Source organism: Aulonocara sp. 'chitande type north' Nkhata Bay, linkage group LG12 (genome assembly GCF_057382095.1).
Source record: "Aulonocara sp. 'chitande type north' Nkhata Bay isolate Kocher_YH1m ecotype deep benthic linkage group LG12, A_spYH_male_GT1.1, whole genome shotgun sequence".
NCBI classification, from domain to species: domain Eukaryota; kingdom Metazoa; phylum Chordata; class Actinopteri; order Cichliformes; family Cichlidae; genus Aulonocara; species Aulonocara sp. 'chitande type north' Nkhata Bay.
In genome coordinates this window covers 9397111-9410944 of record NC_141355.1, presented here as the reverse complement: position 1 = coordinate 9410944, position 13834 = coordinate 9397111, and the positions used below count along the sequence as shown (strand labels likewise).

The 13834-nt window shown below is 38.4% G+C and overlaps 1 protein-coding gene across 1 annotated transcript in view; it reads left to right on the top strand.

Moving 5' to 3' along the window:
* zmat4a (zinc finger, matrin-type 4a) overlaps positions 1–8551 on the top strand; it is a 150933-nt gene extending 142382 nt beyond the window's left edge. Inside the window, exon 7 of the mRNA XM_086313468.1 lies at positions 5175–8551. Within this exon, the coding sequence (XP_086169594.1) occupies positions 5175–5202 (28 nt within the window). The 3' untranslated portion in view covers positions 5203–8551. The remainder of the gene's footprint in view (positions 1–5174) is intronic.
* The last annotated feature ends 5283 nt before the right edge of the window (positions 8552–13834 follow it).

Sequence of the window (13834 nt, the reverse complement as noted above, 5' to 3'; positions counted from 1 at the left end):
AGAATAGAGGAGTGTTTGTTGCTGAATATGGGCAGATATTCCATCAGAAATGATAAATGTTTATTATGAATCATTCATTTCTATCAGTTTTACATTAGATAGAATCACATGTGCTTTTCTTAAAAAAGCAAGGACATTTCTGAGCAACTGAGTGACCAAACTGTCCTTCTTTTTCTACCCAAATACTTGGTGTACGAGGAAGAGGGTTACAAGATCTGTTTGTTAAGAAAGGTTCAGGGTAGTAAGTCAAAACACTTTCTGTGTCGAGGTATAAGTCTGAAGCATTGGTGCATTCTGCCACGTTGAGCTTACCAGTGAAATAAGCACAACAGTTTGTTTTGTGTAGTTGTTTTTGTCTTTGCAAGACAAACACAGCAGGATGCTCTTTTTGCAGAGCAGACTGTGATTACTCTGCTTAGTTCGACTAAGGACAACATGCAATTCCCATTGCACTGACAGAGAAAAAGCCATTTGATTACGTGCAACAAACAACAGAAGCGATGCTAACTGCCAGTCTGTCATGTTCCTGCTCACAATTGTGCAGTTATTGTGTGTCCCCACTGGGGCAAATTGCACGATGCCTCTGAATTTTTTTCCCCATCTGCTCTATCAAACCATGGGCACACTTGTTTGTGCTGTCTGAGGGACAGGCAGCCTTTGGTGTGTCGTGACTGAGTCTTTATTGTGTTGACCGATTGAACCTGGGAGTACATCAGTCCTGCTAATCGAGGAGACGTCAGGAAAGCAACTCTGTAATGATAAAGCGATAAGATGAGGCCATCTGTTGGTCTGGTTTGCTGGACCAATGCAGAAAAAGCTTGAAGTCACCTATTCAATCACACAACGATTGTGATTACTTGGCAACTTTTTGACACTGGATGTCAAGAGAAAGAAAAACGATTTCATTGAGTGCATGGAACAAAAAGGAGCAGAATGGTAGACAGGACCAGATCTCTACCTTTTCGATTCTGCAAATCAACTTATTGCTGATATATACTTATCTGATTTTTCAATCAACTGCAATAGCTTTAAGAATTTCCTCCAGGGAACCATGCATCATTAGTCTCTAAAACGGTGCTTAAACTAACCACTTGTATAAACTGAGTCCTGAAACTTATCTGCAGCAGATTATACTTTCAAAAGTTCAAAAGGAATGTTCTCCAGATGTCTCACATTGCACAAGTACAGAAACATGGCTGTTGAAATGAATTGCAGGCCAAGTGTGCATCAGTCATTGACGGTAGTTTGAAAGACATGCAGATTTGTGCAAATTTCAGGGACTGAGCCACAGGAAAAATAAGAATATTTTCTGACCTGACACACTGAACTAGAAAGTTAAGAATATTGTAAATCAAGGTCAGCTTTCTTTCAGAAAACCTACATTTCTATACAGTTATTGTATCTCCATTCCAGATTTTTCAAAGGCAAATATTTTAAAAGAAATAATGCTAAATAATTTATTCTTTAAAAACAAACCACCTGGCCTAATCCTTATGAGGATCTATTTTAAATCATGTTTCATGTTATATGTTTACGTTTACAAAGAAATTACATTTCCATTGAAACATAATTTCAGTTCAAAGTATAAAGTCAGGTGTTCCTGCTGCCTGGTCTTAGGTTTGTTTTTCATTATGTATCACTGAGCTTTCTATCAGCTAAAATGTCTCGGTCTGTCTCTGTCAATTAAATCTTTGGCATGCAAACAATAACTCATTCATGCAGAGGTGTTAGATCCCCTTGACTGCCTTTGGCCCTAGGCCTTGACACATGCAGGCCCTCAGGAAACTGGACATACATTTTAGGCCATGCTGTCATGTTTTGAACTGCATTCAATTCATTGAATCAGGGTCTACAAAAAACCTCCAGTCTTATTGAGGATTAGGTGAGTTCACTCCACCCAACCCACTGAAAACTCCTAGAGGACTTTGTGGAGTGGAAGACTGGCAGGTGCATTGGCTAAATTAAAGTGGATGAGTGTACCCCAGTCTCTTGTGGTGAAGAGACAGCTGAGCTTGAAACCAAAGCCATTCATTTGTTTTTACATTCCCTCCCTCAACTATGGTGACAAGCTCTGGATAGTGACTGAAAGAATAAGGTTGCAGTCTTGGTAGTGCAGGCGTCTTGATTCAAACCCAACTATGGCCTTTCTCCACAAAGAACATCAGCGTCTGTTTTGTCCTTTCTTCCTCCTCTCACCCCTAATCGGTCACGGGAGATAGCAGCCCCTCCCTGAGCCTGGTTCTGTGGAACTTTTTTAAAATGATTTTTTTCCTTCCCACTTTCAGCAAGTGCTTGCTCAGAGGAGGTCATCTATGTGGAGAATAGCCTGTGGGTTCATTCCTGATTCAAACTTGACCATGGTTGTAGATAAAGTGCTTCAAATGCATTGAGTAAACAGCTGTATGGCTGTATTTTTTTACTGGTTGATCTATGATCCCACCCTCACCTATGGCCATACATGCATGTAGTGGATGTTCCTCTTCTTCTGTGGGAGCTTGTCTTGGAAAAGCTCCGTAGTTTAGGACAGGTTATAGTCCTCTTTCACATAACAAGTAGCAAGTTGAAGTGGTTGTGATTTGGATGCCTCATGCACACCTCCTAGATTAAGTCTTGTGGATATGTCCTACTGGTAGGAACTGTGACAGGACAAGGGGCAGAAAGATGGATGAATGAAGTGATTATTAACTGGCATAAAAATCAGAAGGCTACAGACACTTTGGTTATTCTTCTGTCATTTCAGCACACCAAGTTTCTGCATGTAGAACGTACTATACAAAACTGCAATGTGACAAGAGATTCATTAACCTTAATTTGATTCACATCTGTTTTCTTTTCTTTACTATTTAATGAGAGACATGATTGACTGCAAATACAAGTTGATTACCAAAACCTTTTTAGAATATTTTTTTTCTTCAAATCTTTGCTGCATACTGAGCTGTCATATTTTTCATAATACAAAACCGGCAACATTATTTTGAACAATAACTACCATTATGTCTCAGCAGTTGTGCAGTCATCTCTGGCATTTTAAAACTTCACAATATCAAAACAAACAAAAAAAAAAACCCAAGAGAAAAAGAGCTGTGTGTGCAGGTTCAACTTTACAATGTGTGAACGGATTAATTTATGTGTTTAATTCTCCCGTTGCCCCCGATGGCCACTCTGGCACTGGTGTCTCTCTATTTCATTTTGAACAGACCGAATTAATGTTTACTTAGAACACTGGAGGGCCACGCCACAAAAACATGAATGAAGTTTTGTATTTGTAATAAAATAGTCAAACAGAAACTACTATACATCCTGGGATGCTCTGAGGATGGCAGCTGAGGTATGGTTGTATGTTGTGCACAGCAGTTTAAATTTAAATATGTGTGTGGAACTACACACTCATATTGTTTTTGTACAGCATGTGCAGGATTGATGGAGATTCAACACGATATATAAAGGAAAACTGAGGCTGAAGGCGACAGAACATGACAAGAAACACAAGCAGCCAGATTCTCTCATCTGTTTGGAGCATTAAAAGATCTAAAAACTTATTAACTGGATAAGAACAAGTTGGTGTTTTTTTCAGCAGTATTAGTTTAAAAAATAGGAAGAAAACAAACAGGTAAAGCCTCTGCATATCAATTTAAATGATAATCTACATCTACATCCAATAATGTACATCCAAATAACACCTTTATTCTTTTCCTGTATTCTTTTTTCTATTTATTCTGTTCTATTTATTTTAAAATTTCAGCTGAAGAGGAGAAAACACAAACAAAATCTTTTTTTTTTTTGCCCTGTCAGAATATATAACAAACCAAACCCTGCATGGTTTCCATAAACCAATTATTCATATTTACTCTTTTCAATTCAAAACTTTTGCAAAATTCAACAGGAAGCCTAAAACTTTTGAAAGATTTTTGGTTTGTCTTTTGATATATATATACACTGGTCACTTTGCTAGGCACGCCATATACCTGCTCATTAACATAAATTTCTAAGTAGCCAACCACATGGCAGAAGCCCAATGCATTTAGACTTCCTGCTGAAATTTGAGCATCAGAATGGGGAACAAAGCTAGTCTTAAATTTCAGAGACTTCCCACACAACCACTTTTCGGCTTTACAGAGAATAATTAAAAAAAAAGAAAGAAAGAAAGAAAATATCCAGTGAGCTCATTTCTCTGGTTGAAAATGTGTTTTTGATAAAAGAGGAGAATGGCTGGACTGGTTTGAAGTGAAAATGTTATGGTGTGGAGATAGGTGCTGGGTGGAACCCACACACACGTGCAGTCAGGGTGAGCTTGAATTGAAAAACTACTAAACTGCATAGCAACAGGGAAATGGGGAGGAGTTTTCTTTTACGGAGAGAAAGATGCCTGATTGGAGGAGACAGAAACTGGAGCAAACACTATCTATGGAAAGCCAAGTCTGAGGCTTCTCGCCAAATTTTTAACCAATCATATTCATGTGATATTTCTATGCTATTATTAAAACTTTATTCCCTGAGGAGTGGCACCCTTTCTCTGTCAGGACAGCTGGACAGAGAGAGGTCCGCAGTGCTGTAACTGGAACCTTCGACCATTTAATAAACTTCATTATAAATAAAATTCATCTTTGAGTTTGTTCATCCTCTCTCAGAAAACAAACGCGACAACAGTAACTCCGATAATCACTCATTAGAGCCAAAGTATGTAGAAGAGCATCTCTGAAAAAGAAGAAGAGCTTGAAGACTGAATAACTCCAATTTCTACCTATTTATCATATCTTGGTGGTATATGTCATTCCAAGCTCTGCAGTGTGGAAGATGTTGATTTTTTTCAGTCCAGCAACACACGCAGTTCTCAAAGTTGGACATTAAATGACTGGAAAAAACATTAGCTCGTCTGATGAGTCTCAATTTCTTCTGCGACATCTGCAAGGCAGGGTCAGACCCAGGACTAGCAAAGTGGACCTAATAGTGTCCAGTGAGTGTAAGCTTTGACATCGTTTTCTTATCCATTGTGAAACTGATGAGTTTCTTGACATTTTTATGATTCTTAACTGGTGTAAATCAATGGCGACAGCAGCCAGCACCAAAATGTTTCTTTTCCTTTATTTTGCCATGTGCTGCATAAACTGTGTATACAATATCTGAAGTGTATCACTGATGAATCTTTTCCGTCTCTTTCTGTTTCTCTCCAACAGTCTGAAGAATCAGATATGTGTCCAGTGAGCGTGGGATGCCGATTAAAAAAAAAAAAAAAACTACTACTGGATTGATGTCAGACAAGCTGTGTTCAGCTTGCCCTGCTTTTTCTGCCTCCGCCATGCTTTTCGCTCCTCTCAAAACTATTTCAATTTCTCTCCTCATCTCTCCATTTCCATCTCTCTCTGGCTTTTTACTCTGTCTGTTTTGGATTTTTTTTTTCTAACACTAGAACTGCATCAGCTCCCTCACCTTTCAATATAAAGTGCAGTTCCTGCACATTGTTAGCCACTCCCAAACCATAAACCTTCACACTGCGGCTGTATTCTCTGCTTGCTTTTTTTTTTTTTTCCTTTTTCTTGTTTTTAATTATTTGTTTTTTCAGTCCACTGACCATCTGAGAATATTAAAGTGGATCTGATACGCAGCAGCCTTTCTAACATGCATGGACTGAATTTAGCTTTATTTTTCACATGTTAAGTACTGTAAGTGGAATTAAGAATATAAGGGTTTGTTTGCGTTTGCTCAGTTTTAATGTAACACATGCATAGTGTCTAACATTGTTAAATCATTGCCCTAAATTATGTAAGGTAACAGTGTAATTTAGTGCATACATTCTGGACCTAAATCCCCTTGTAGCTTTTAAGGGGTTAATGGCAATAATGACACTAGTAGAAGTCTAACAATAAGTTGCATTGGTATTGTCTTCTATTGGCCATACTGAAGACTAAATTGCTCTTTTTTCTTGGGTTTTGGTTGTGCTGTAAGAAGACCACCAGAACTGGTGAGATTTGTCTGCATCTACACAGGATTACAAGTTTCAAATAGAAGCTTTCAACACTTTTAATTTGCCAGTACTGGGACCATGGTAAGAACTTTGCTTTCACCATGTTAATTGCTGTGATCTGGGAACAACTAACATCACTGTAAAGCAATCAAGTGGGGTAAGAAACTGTCAAACAATCAGACAAGTCAGAAAAAGTTAGCCAAACTTTGCTAAAGGAGAAACAAAGAAGGATTTCCCAAACTCTATCCATGTACCCCAGCATCATCCCAAGCAAAGCAGCACAGATATTTTTCTCCTCGGGTCCTCCAGGATACTTAGCTCATCTGCCCCAAGTTCTCCACCCAGTTAGCTTCGTTTCAGCATGAAAGGATTTGCGTTGCAAGCTCTTGAGGTGGGAGTATTCTTCTGCAGACATACAAAGAAAAGAGCGCTATTACCAGTTGATTCCATTGGTACCAAATCATTTGCATAAACTAGACTTAGAAACAGGAACCGTCTAACTAAAAGAACTCTTTGATGTCTGGAGCACCCTTGTCCTACAGCTTTGCATCATGGGAAGTGAAGGGCTGCCTCAAAGAATTTCTAGAACATTCCAAAAGACTGAAAGTCACACATACGCTCAATCTTTTCCATGTATAAGGCCATCCAGACATTATTACCACACTGGTTGTGCCATTGTAATCCGACATCTTCAGCTAACTCTGGGCTTCAAGTTGAGCTACTCTAACTGTCTGGTTGTTTGGGTTTCATGTTTCTTGCCCCTGTAGAAATTTGTCTTTGTTTTAAAGCAGTCCCAGATGACTTCAATAATAAAAAGTTACCTGTTATCATCATTGACAGAAACGATGTCAAAATCAAACAAAAAATTACATTAAAGTTGTTTTTAAGGTGTGAAAAAAGTTCTGGGATTGGGCCTGATATATATAATACACATGCATATGTTTGCGTGCGTTAAAACCTTACCTGATTTCAATTTGGATCAGTTCAAGATCATCTTTTTAGGTTCAGACAGCTTCCAGCGCAGCTATTTTTAGATCCCTCTCTGGAAGTTCTGTTCTGACCATTTACATTTACAAACTTTCACAATGGACCACCTTCAAATTATGTTTGGAAGTGACATAAATTTCAAAGCCTAATGGTAGGTGATGATCGAGACCAGAAGCATGGTTGTTGTTACTCATTCACTGGATTTTGCACCATGACAAAGTGAGACTGTCAACACCATGCTCCTGTGGGATCTGAGGGAGAACACTGACAGAAAATTACCTGTCTTGTGCCACCATACTGTAATTATCTGTCATGTTTGGCCACACAAACACACTGCGCTGGGAGAGCCAGTGGAAATTACAGAGGCACAAGTAGTGGTAGACAAAATGCGACTTCCACAGACTGATTTGAAAAGCTGATCTTGAATTTTTCAGGTATGGTTTAAATTGGGAAAAGTTTTTAATTTTTCTAGGCCTCGTCCAAGAAGTTGTTGATCACACCTGTTACAAAGAACAGCTAGGTTTCTCTTGGTTATAAAAAGATGTCACCAGACATGATCTCTACCGCACGTTGAAAAGAGAGACTTTGTTTTGTTTTAAATTGCTGTCCAATGCAGCATATACAGTCTATTATATATAGTCAGTGTTTCAAAAAATATATATTTCCTTTCATTTCAGTATGGTCTTCATCTCAGGGAGGTGTAACTGGATGCTTTTGTGAAATTTAACAATGCTGTTGAGAGCTGAACATTCAAATGTACTGAATCCATTCCACCCTAGAGACTTGTAGAATGTGTTGGTAGATGAGGTAGAAAGGACTGAAGTATAACTGTAATGGTTTCACAGTATTTGATATTGATGTGAAGTGTTTTAAAGGGTAATTCAGCTTTACATATATAGACAGTATATATATTATTCAAAGCTTATGTAGCATTCTTCTTTCTTACATGTCATGTCAAGAAATTAAAGATGTTGACTTAAAAGCCAGTATTGTATAAATGAGCACTATGAGGAAAACTATAGATGAGTAATATATCACTGTTGTGGACCAGATTAAGTTGTAATTGCTATCTGTTTACAATGTAAGAGATTTTATCTACTATCGTTTTCAGTGCTGTGTCAACTGCAGACCTGTGTTTGATTAACATGTAGCTTTGACTGTGTCGTTAAAGCGTTTAATTTTTCAGCCCTCTAAGGTTATTGACAGCTGAAATCACTTAAATATGGAGCTGGAGATTTGTACTGTGGAGGAAAAGAAAAAGATTATCATCTCGATTTGAAAAGTGGAAGAATTGTCGCTGGCTGATGTCAGAGCCGCCAGCTGATGTGTGAGATGCCACCGCCAACGACATTATGAATAATTTCTAGAAATGTGTTTTTTAAATATTGCAAATAAGACATGCACGTATGATTTGTTATTGCAACGAGGGAAAAAAATGAATTGCATTGCTCAGCCTGAGTAATAACGTCTCTGTCCAGGCGTTGCTTTGAATCAGTCATTTCTCCTTCATCACAGGATGTCCTTTGCTCATACCCCCCCTAGTCCTGTTGTGCTCTGGGTTATGTGCTTTATTGTGTCTGAGAAACGAATAAAAGACACTTGCAATGATTTCTTCTGTAAGTTGTTTTCTGTTTATTTTATTGTGTTGCTTTTTCATCTTATTTTTAATAATTATAAAAAATCCTATCAGAACACATTAAACTTTTAAGGTAGTGAGTCAGTAGTGTAGAACCACAGTTACCAGTGACAACTTGAAGTAATCGTATTCTGTGTGACTATGAGTCTTTCACATTGTTGAGGAGGACTTATGGCGCACTTTTATTTTGGTCATTTCATTTCATTGATATTTGTCGGCATTTTTTGTGCACAGCTCTCTTAAAACTAGACTATGTAAAATCACATCACTCTGTAGAGTGCAGATTGGTTTTAAGGAATTCTGTTATTTTTACTCCTAGTTCAAGTGCATAATCCTAGCTGTGGTGGCCCACTGTAGGACTTTTCTCCATAACAGCTGGTTTGTTTCTACTACTTTTTGCGAATAAAAAGATGGTCACATCTTTTGCTTTCACTTTTTAGCTTCTTGGATGATAAAACATATTTAGCTCAATGTAACGTGAATGCCTATGAGTTCTTTTCTTCTCTGCCTTTGATGTACTATGTGTACGACTAGACTATAACCACATATATACAATGTGATTAGGTGGAGTGCCCATCTCTGCACCACGGTGGGTTTAACAAACGGTGCTCGCGCTTATGAGTTTTTCAGTGGATTAATTCCAATAAAAATGCATAAGGTCGTTAGAAGACATGATTACACACTAATAAATGTATGTTTCCGAGTACAATATTTTATTTTATACTAAATAAAATTACTTACTCTATGATTTTGCAGTTTCTCTGAGCATTTCACCTAACTTTGGGGTGAATTTGATAGGATATCCACTCCTGGCAGGATTGCTTTCTAATCCTTAACACACACCTGAACCTCAGACAAACAAACTGACAAAATGTATGTTTTTATCAATTATTGTATTATGATTACTATTAAAAGATTAGTAGTAGTAGTAGTAATAGTATTGTTGCGTCAAACATCAATTAATCAAGTGCATTTGATTGGTTGTTTCTTATCCTCACAATTTTGACATATGGTAAAGTATATTTAGGTGTTCACAGAAATGCATAGAACCCTTTGTTTTTCACATGACTGTATAATCTCTTTGACTGACAAGCTATCATAATCACAATGTTTTTATCCCAATAAAGAACTAGAGTGTCATAATAAAGAGAATTATAATTTTCCTTTATGATTCAAAATGCCTATAGACCCACCTCGGTTGACCAGAAATACCCTTTATGTTACTAAATACCTAAATAGGATATACAGTGGGGCAAAAAAGTATTTAGTCAGCCACCGGTTGTGCAAGTTCCCCCACTTAAAATGATGACAGAGGTCAGTAATTTGCACCAGAGGTACACTTCAACTGTGAGAGACAGAATGTGAAAAAAAAATCCATGAATTCACATGGTAGGATTTGTAAAGAATTTATTCGTAAATTAGGGTGGAAAATAAGTATTTGGTCACCTCAAACAAGGAAAATCTCTGGCTCTCACAGACCTGTAACGTCTTCTGTAAGAAGCTTTTCTGTCCCCCACTCGTTACCTGTATGAATGGCACCTGTTTGAACTCATCATCTGTATAAAAGACACCTGTCCACAGCCTCAAACAGTCAGACTCCAAACTCCGCCATGGCCAAGACCAAAGAGCTTTCGAAGGACACCAGGAAAAGTATTGTAGACCTGCACCAGACTGGGAAGAGTGAATCTACAATAGGCAAGCAGCTTGGTGTGAAAAAATCAACTGTGGGAGCAATCATCAGAAAATGGAAGACATACAAGACCACTGATAATCTCCCTCGATCTGGGGCTCCACGCAAGATCTCATCCCGTGGGGTCAAAATGATCATGAGAACGGTGAGCAAAGATCCCAGAACCACACGGGGGGACCTGGTGAATGACCTGCAGAGAGCTGGGACCAAAGTAACAAAGGTCACCATCAGTAACACACTACAACGGCAGGGAATCAAATCCCGCAGTGCCAGACGTGTTCCGCTGCTGAAGCCAGTGCATGTCCAGGCCCGTCTGAAGTTTGCCAGAGAGCACATGGATGATACAGCAGAGGATTGGGAGAATGTCATGTGGTCAGATGAAACCAAAGTAGAACTTTTTGGTATAAACTCAACTCGTCGTGTTTGGAGGAAGAAGAATACTGAGTTGCATCCCAAGAACACCATACCTACTGTGAAGCATGGGGGTGGAAACATCATGCTATGGGGCTGTTTTTCTGCCAAGGGGACAGGACGACTGATCCGTGTTAAGGACAGAATGAATGGGGCCATGTATCGTGAGATTTTGAGCCAAAACCTCCTTCCATCAGTGAGAACTTTGAAGATGAAACGAGGCTGGGTCTTCCAACATGACAATGATCCAAAACACACCGCCCGGGCAACAAAGGAGTGGCTCCGTAAGAAGCATTTGAAAGTCCTGGAGTGGCCTAGCCAGTCTCCAGACCTCAACCCCATAGAAAATCTGTGGCGGGAGTTGAAAGTCCGTGTTGCTCGGCGACAGCCCCAAAACATCACTGCTCTCGAGAAGATCTGCATGGAGGAATGGGCCAAAATACCAGCTACTGTGTGTGCAAACCTGGTAAAGACCTATAGTAAACGTTTGACCTCTGTTATTGCCAACAAAGGTTATGTTACAAAGTATTGAGTTGTATTTTTGTTATTGACCAAATACTTATTTTCCACCCTGATTTACGAATAAATTCTTTACAAATCCTACCATGTGGATTCATGGATTTTTTTTTCACATTCTGTCTCTCACAGTTGAAGTGTACCTCTGGTGCAAATTACTGACCTCTGTCATCATTTTAGGTGGAGGAACTTGCACAATCGGTGGCTGACTAAATACTTTTTTGCCCCACTGTACTTTTAGTAAAAAATGCAACTATTGGTAGGGCACCTGATTGTAATTAGATTGTAATCTAAATTAGATCCTGCATTAAAAGTCTGTACTATATAGATCCATGGTTACATCAATAGGCAAACATTCAGAATGTTTTTTTATGATTTTTGAAAAAATATGTACACAAAGATAAAGACATTCTCATGACGTCATGACGACGAATTTAACGTCCTAGGACCTGGCGTCCACATATGTGGACATCACATTTTGGGTTATTTAGACTAAAATATTAAATTTTGCTCTACATGGGCCTGATATCCACTTACGAGGACAATATACTGCTACTGTTCTATTAAAATTTTAAACGAATATCCTCATATGTCGCTCTTATTTTTCTTAAAAAAAAATAAGGTAAAAAAAAATCTGGTAATTCTTTGATGTTTGTGCATATTGTAAAAACAAAGAGAAATGGAAAATGCATGGCGTGAAAGAGTTCGGGTCTTAGGAGGTTAAAGCAACTTCCTGATGATACACTGAAGACATGCTGGAGCAGAGATAGTGTGTTTGTCTACAGTAGGTGGTATGTACAGCAGCCTTTTTGATAAGGTGTCTAGGCAGATATTACTAGCTAACAAGACTACTACTTATCTAAATTAATGCAGAAACAGATCTAACTTTAAATTTAAAATGTTATGTCTAAAAATATTGAGTGAAACCGCCCTAAATGTTAGTTAGGTTTGCCAAAAAGTTGAGTTTTAAAGGGATTTTCTTTCCTTCACAGATGGTATCTTTGCTACATACTGTATGCGCAAATGTTGTCTGGTCCTTATAACAGCAGATGGGCAGAAGAACTGCCATCTGTGGTGTTATGGAATTTCCACTCACGATTGTTTAAGTGGCAAATATATGCGTTATACAGTGGGTAAAGTAAGCACTGAACACATCACCAATTTTCTAAGTAAATATATTTCTAAAGGTGCCACTGACACAAAATTATCACCAGACATTGGTAACACCCCATCCAATCTACACATGCAAAGAAAACAAACCATGGACATCCATAAATTTAGTTATGTGTAATAATGAGAAATAACACAGTGAAAAAATATTGAACACATGAAGAAAGGGGGTTGCAAAAAGGCATGGAAAGTCATGACATCATCTGAAATATATAAGTAATTAGATATTATACCAATATTACTAATAATATTAGATTGCTTTCTAATATAAGTAATTAGAAAGCAATCCTCCCACTTAGTTTATCAGCTGGTTCAATCCCAACTGATGGCCTATAAAAATGATTTCATATTACCAAGGTGTCACACAAGAAACATCTCATGATGGGTAAAACCAGTGAGCTCTCTCAAGACCCAAAAATAAAGAAGAAAATAAAGAAAATAAAACACACAAAAAAACATGATGAACATTTTCCTTCATGGTGCAAAGAAACAACTGCTGAGAGAAGATCTGGGATCCGGAAATAATAAATGGACATTACTGTTGTTGACAATTTATCAAGAATTTAAGGCAATATTTAACCACTGTGGCTAGCATACTGTAGCATTCAAATGGGTGTGAGTATGGGTGTTAGCATTAAACATCATGAAGCCATGCACCTTTGGTGCAAATGAAAGTATCAATGGTTCAGCACAGTCTCAAGAGTGGGGAGGAAATACCAGCAAATGGACAAATATACAAGTACAGCTGAACAGGATTGTACAAGGACATCATCCAATCAGCAGGACCAGTTTATGCTCCTTTGTACGAGGAGGAACTGTGGAAGCACTGCCGAGTCCTACGGTATGACCTTTAGTGAGCTACTCATGTGCATGCTTCTAATCAAATTGTCAGAGACTCCATGAGGGTGGCATGAGGCTCTGCAATCCTTTAGGCCCTGGCCTTGCGCTTACAGCCAAGCACTAAGCAGATCAACTGTCATTCACCAAAGATATGCCTCCCCAGACCATCACAAACCCACTGCTACCACTGGAAGGAAGGAAATCCAAAAAGGTCAATCCAATCACAATCACAAATGAAAGGCTTTGATTAATTTCATATGCGTGATTCATATCCAGTACATACAGATAAAGAAGATTATCAGAAAGGATGGTTCTCTTTGAATCGTCTACATGTATCCTTCATTCTCTACTTTGGAGCTCCTTACATTACATTTTTTTCCTACTGAAATTTTTCGGCAGTGTGGGTTGGTGTGTACTGACCCATGATGATAGATTATTCTAATTAAGCTATGCAGACAACAGCGGCCCATCAAGAGGCAAGACTCATTAATTCACTGCTTTAAAATTTGAATCATAGAATGTAAATGGGAAAAGGTCCCAAATTAGTTTCTGCATGAGGAGGCGTGCCGGGAAGGAAGCCACAGTGTTACCAAAGCATCGTTGCTGACCTCTAACAGTCATT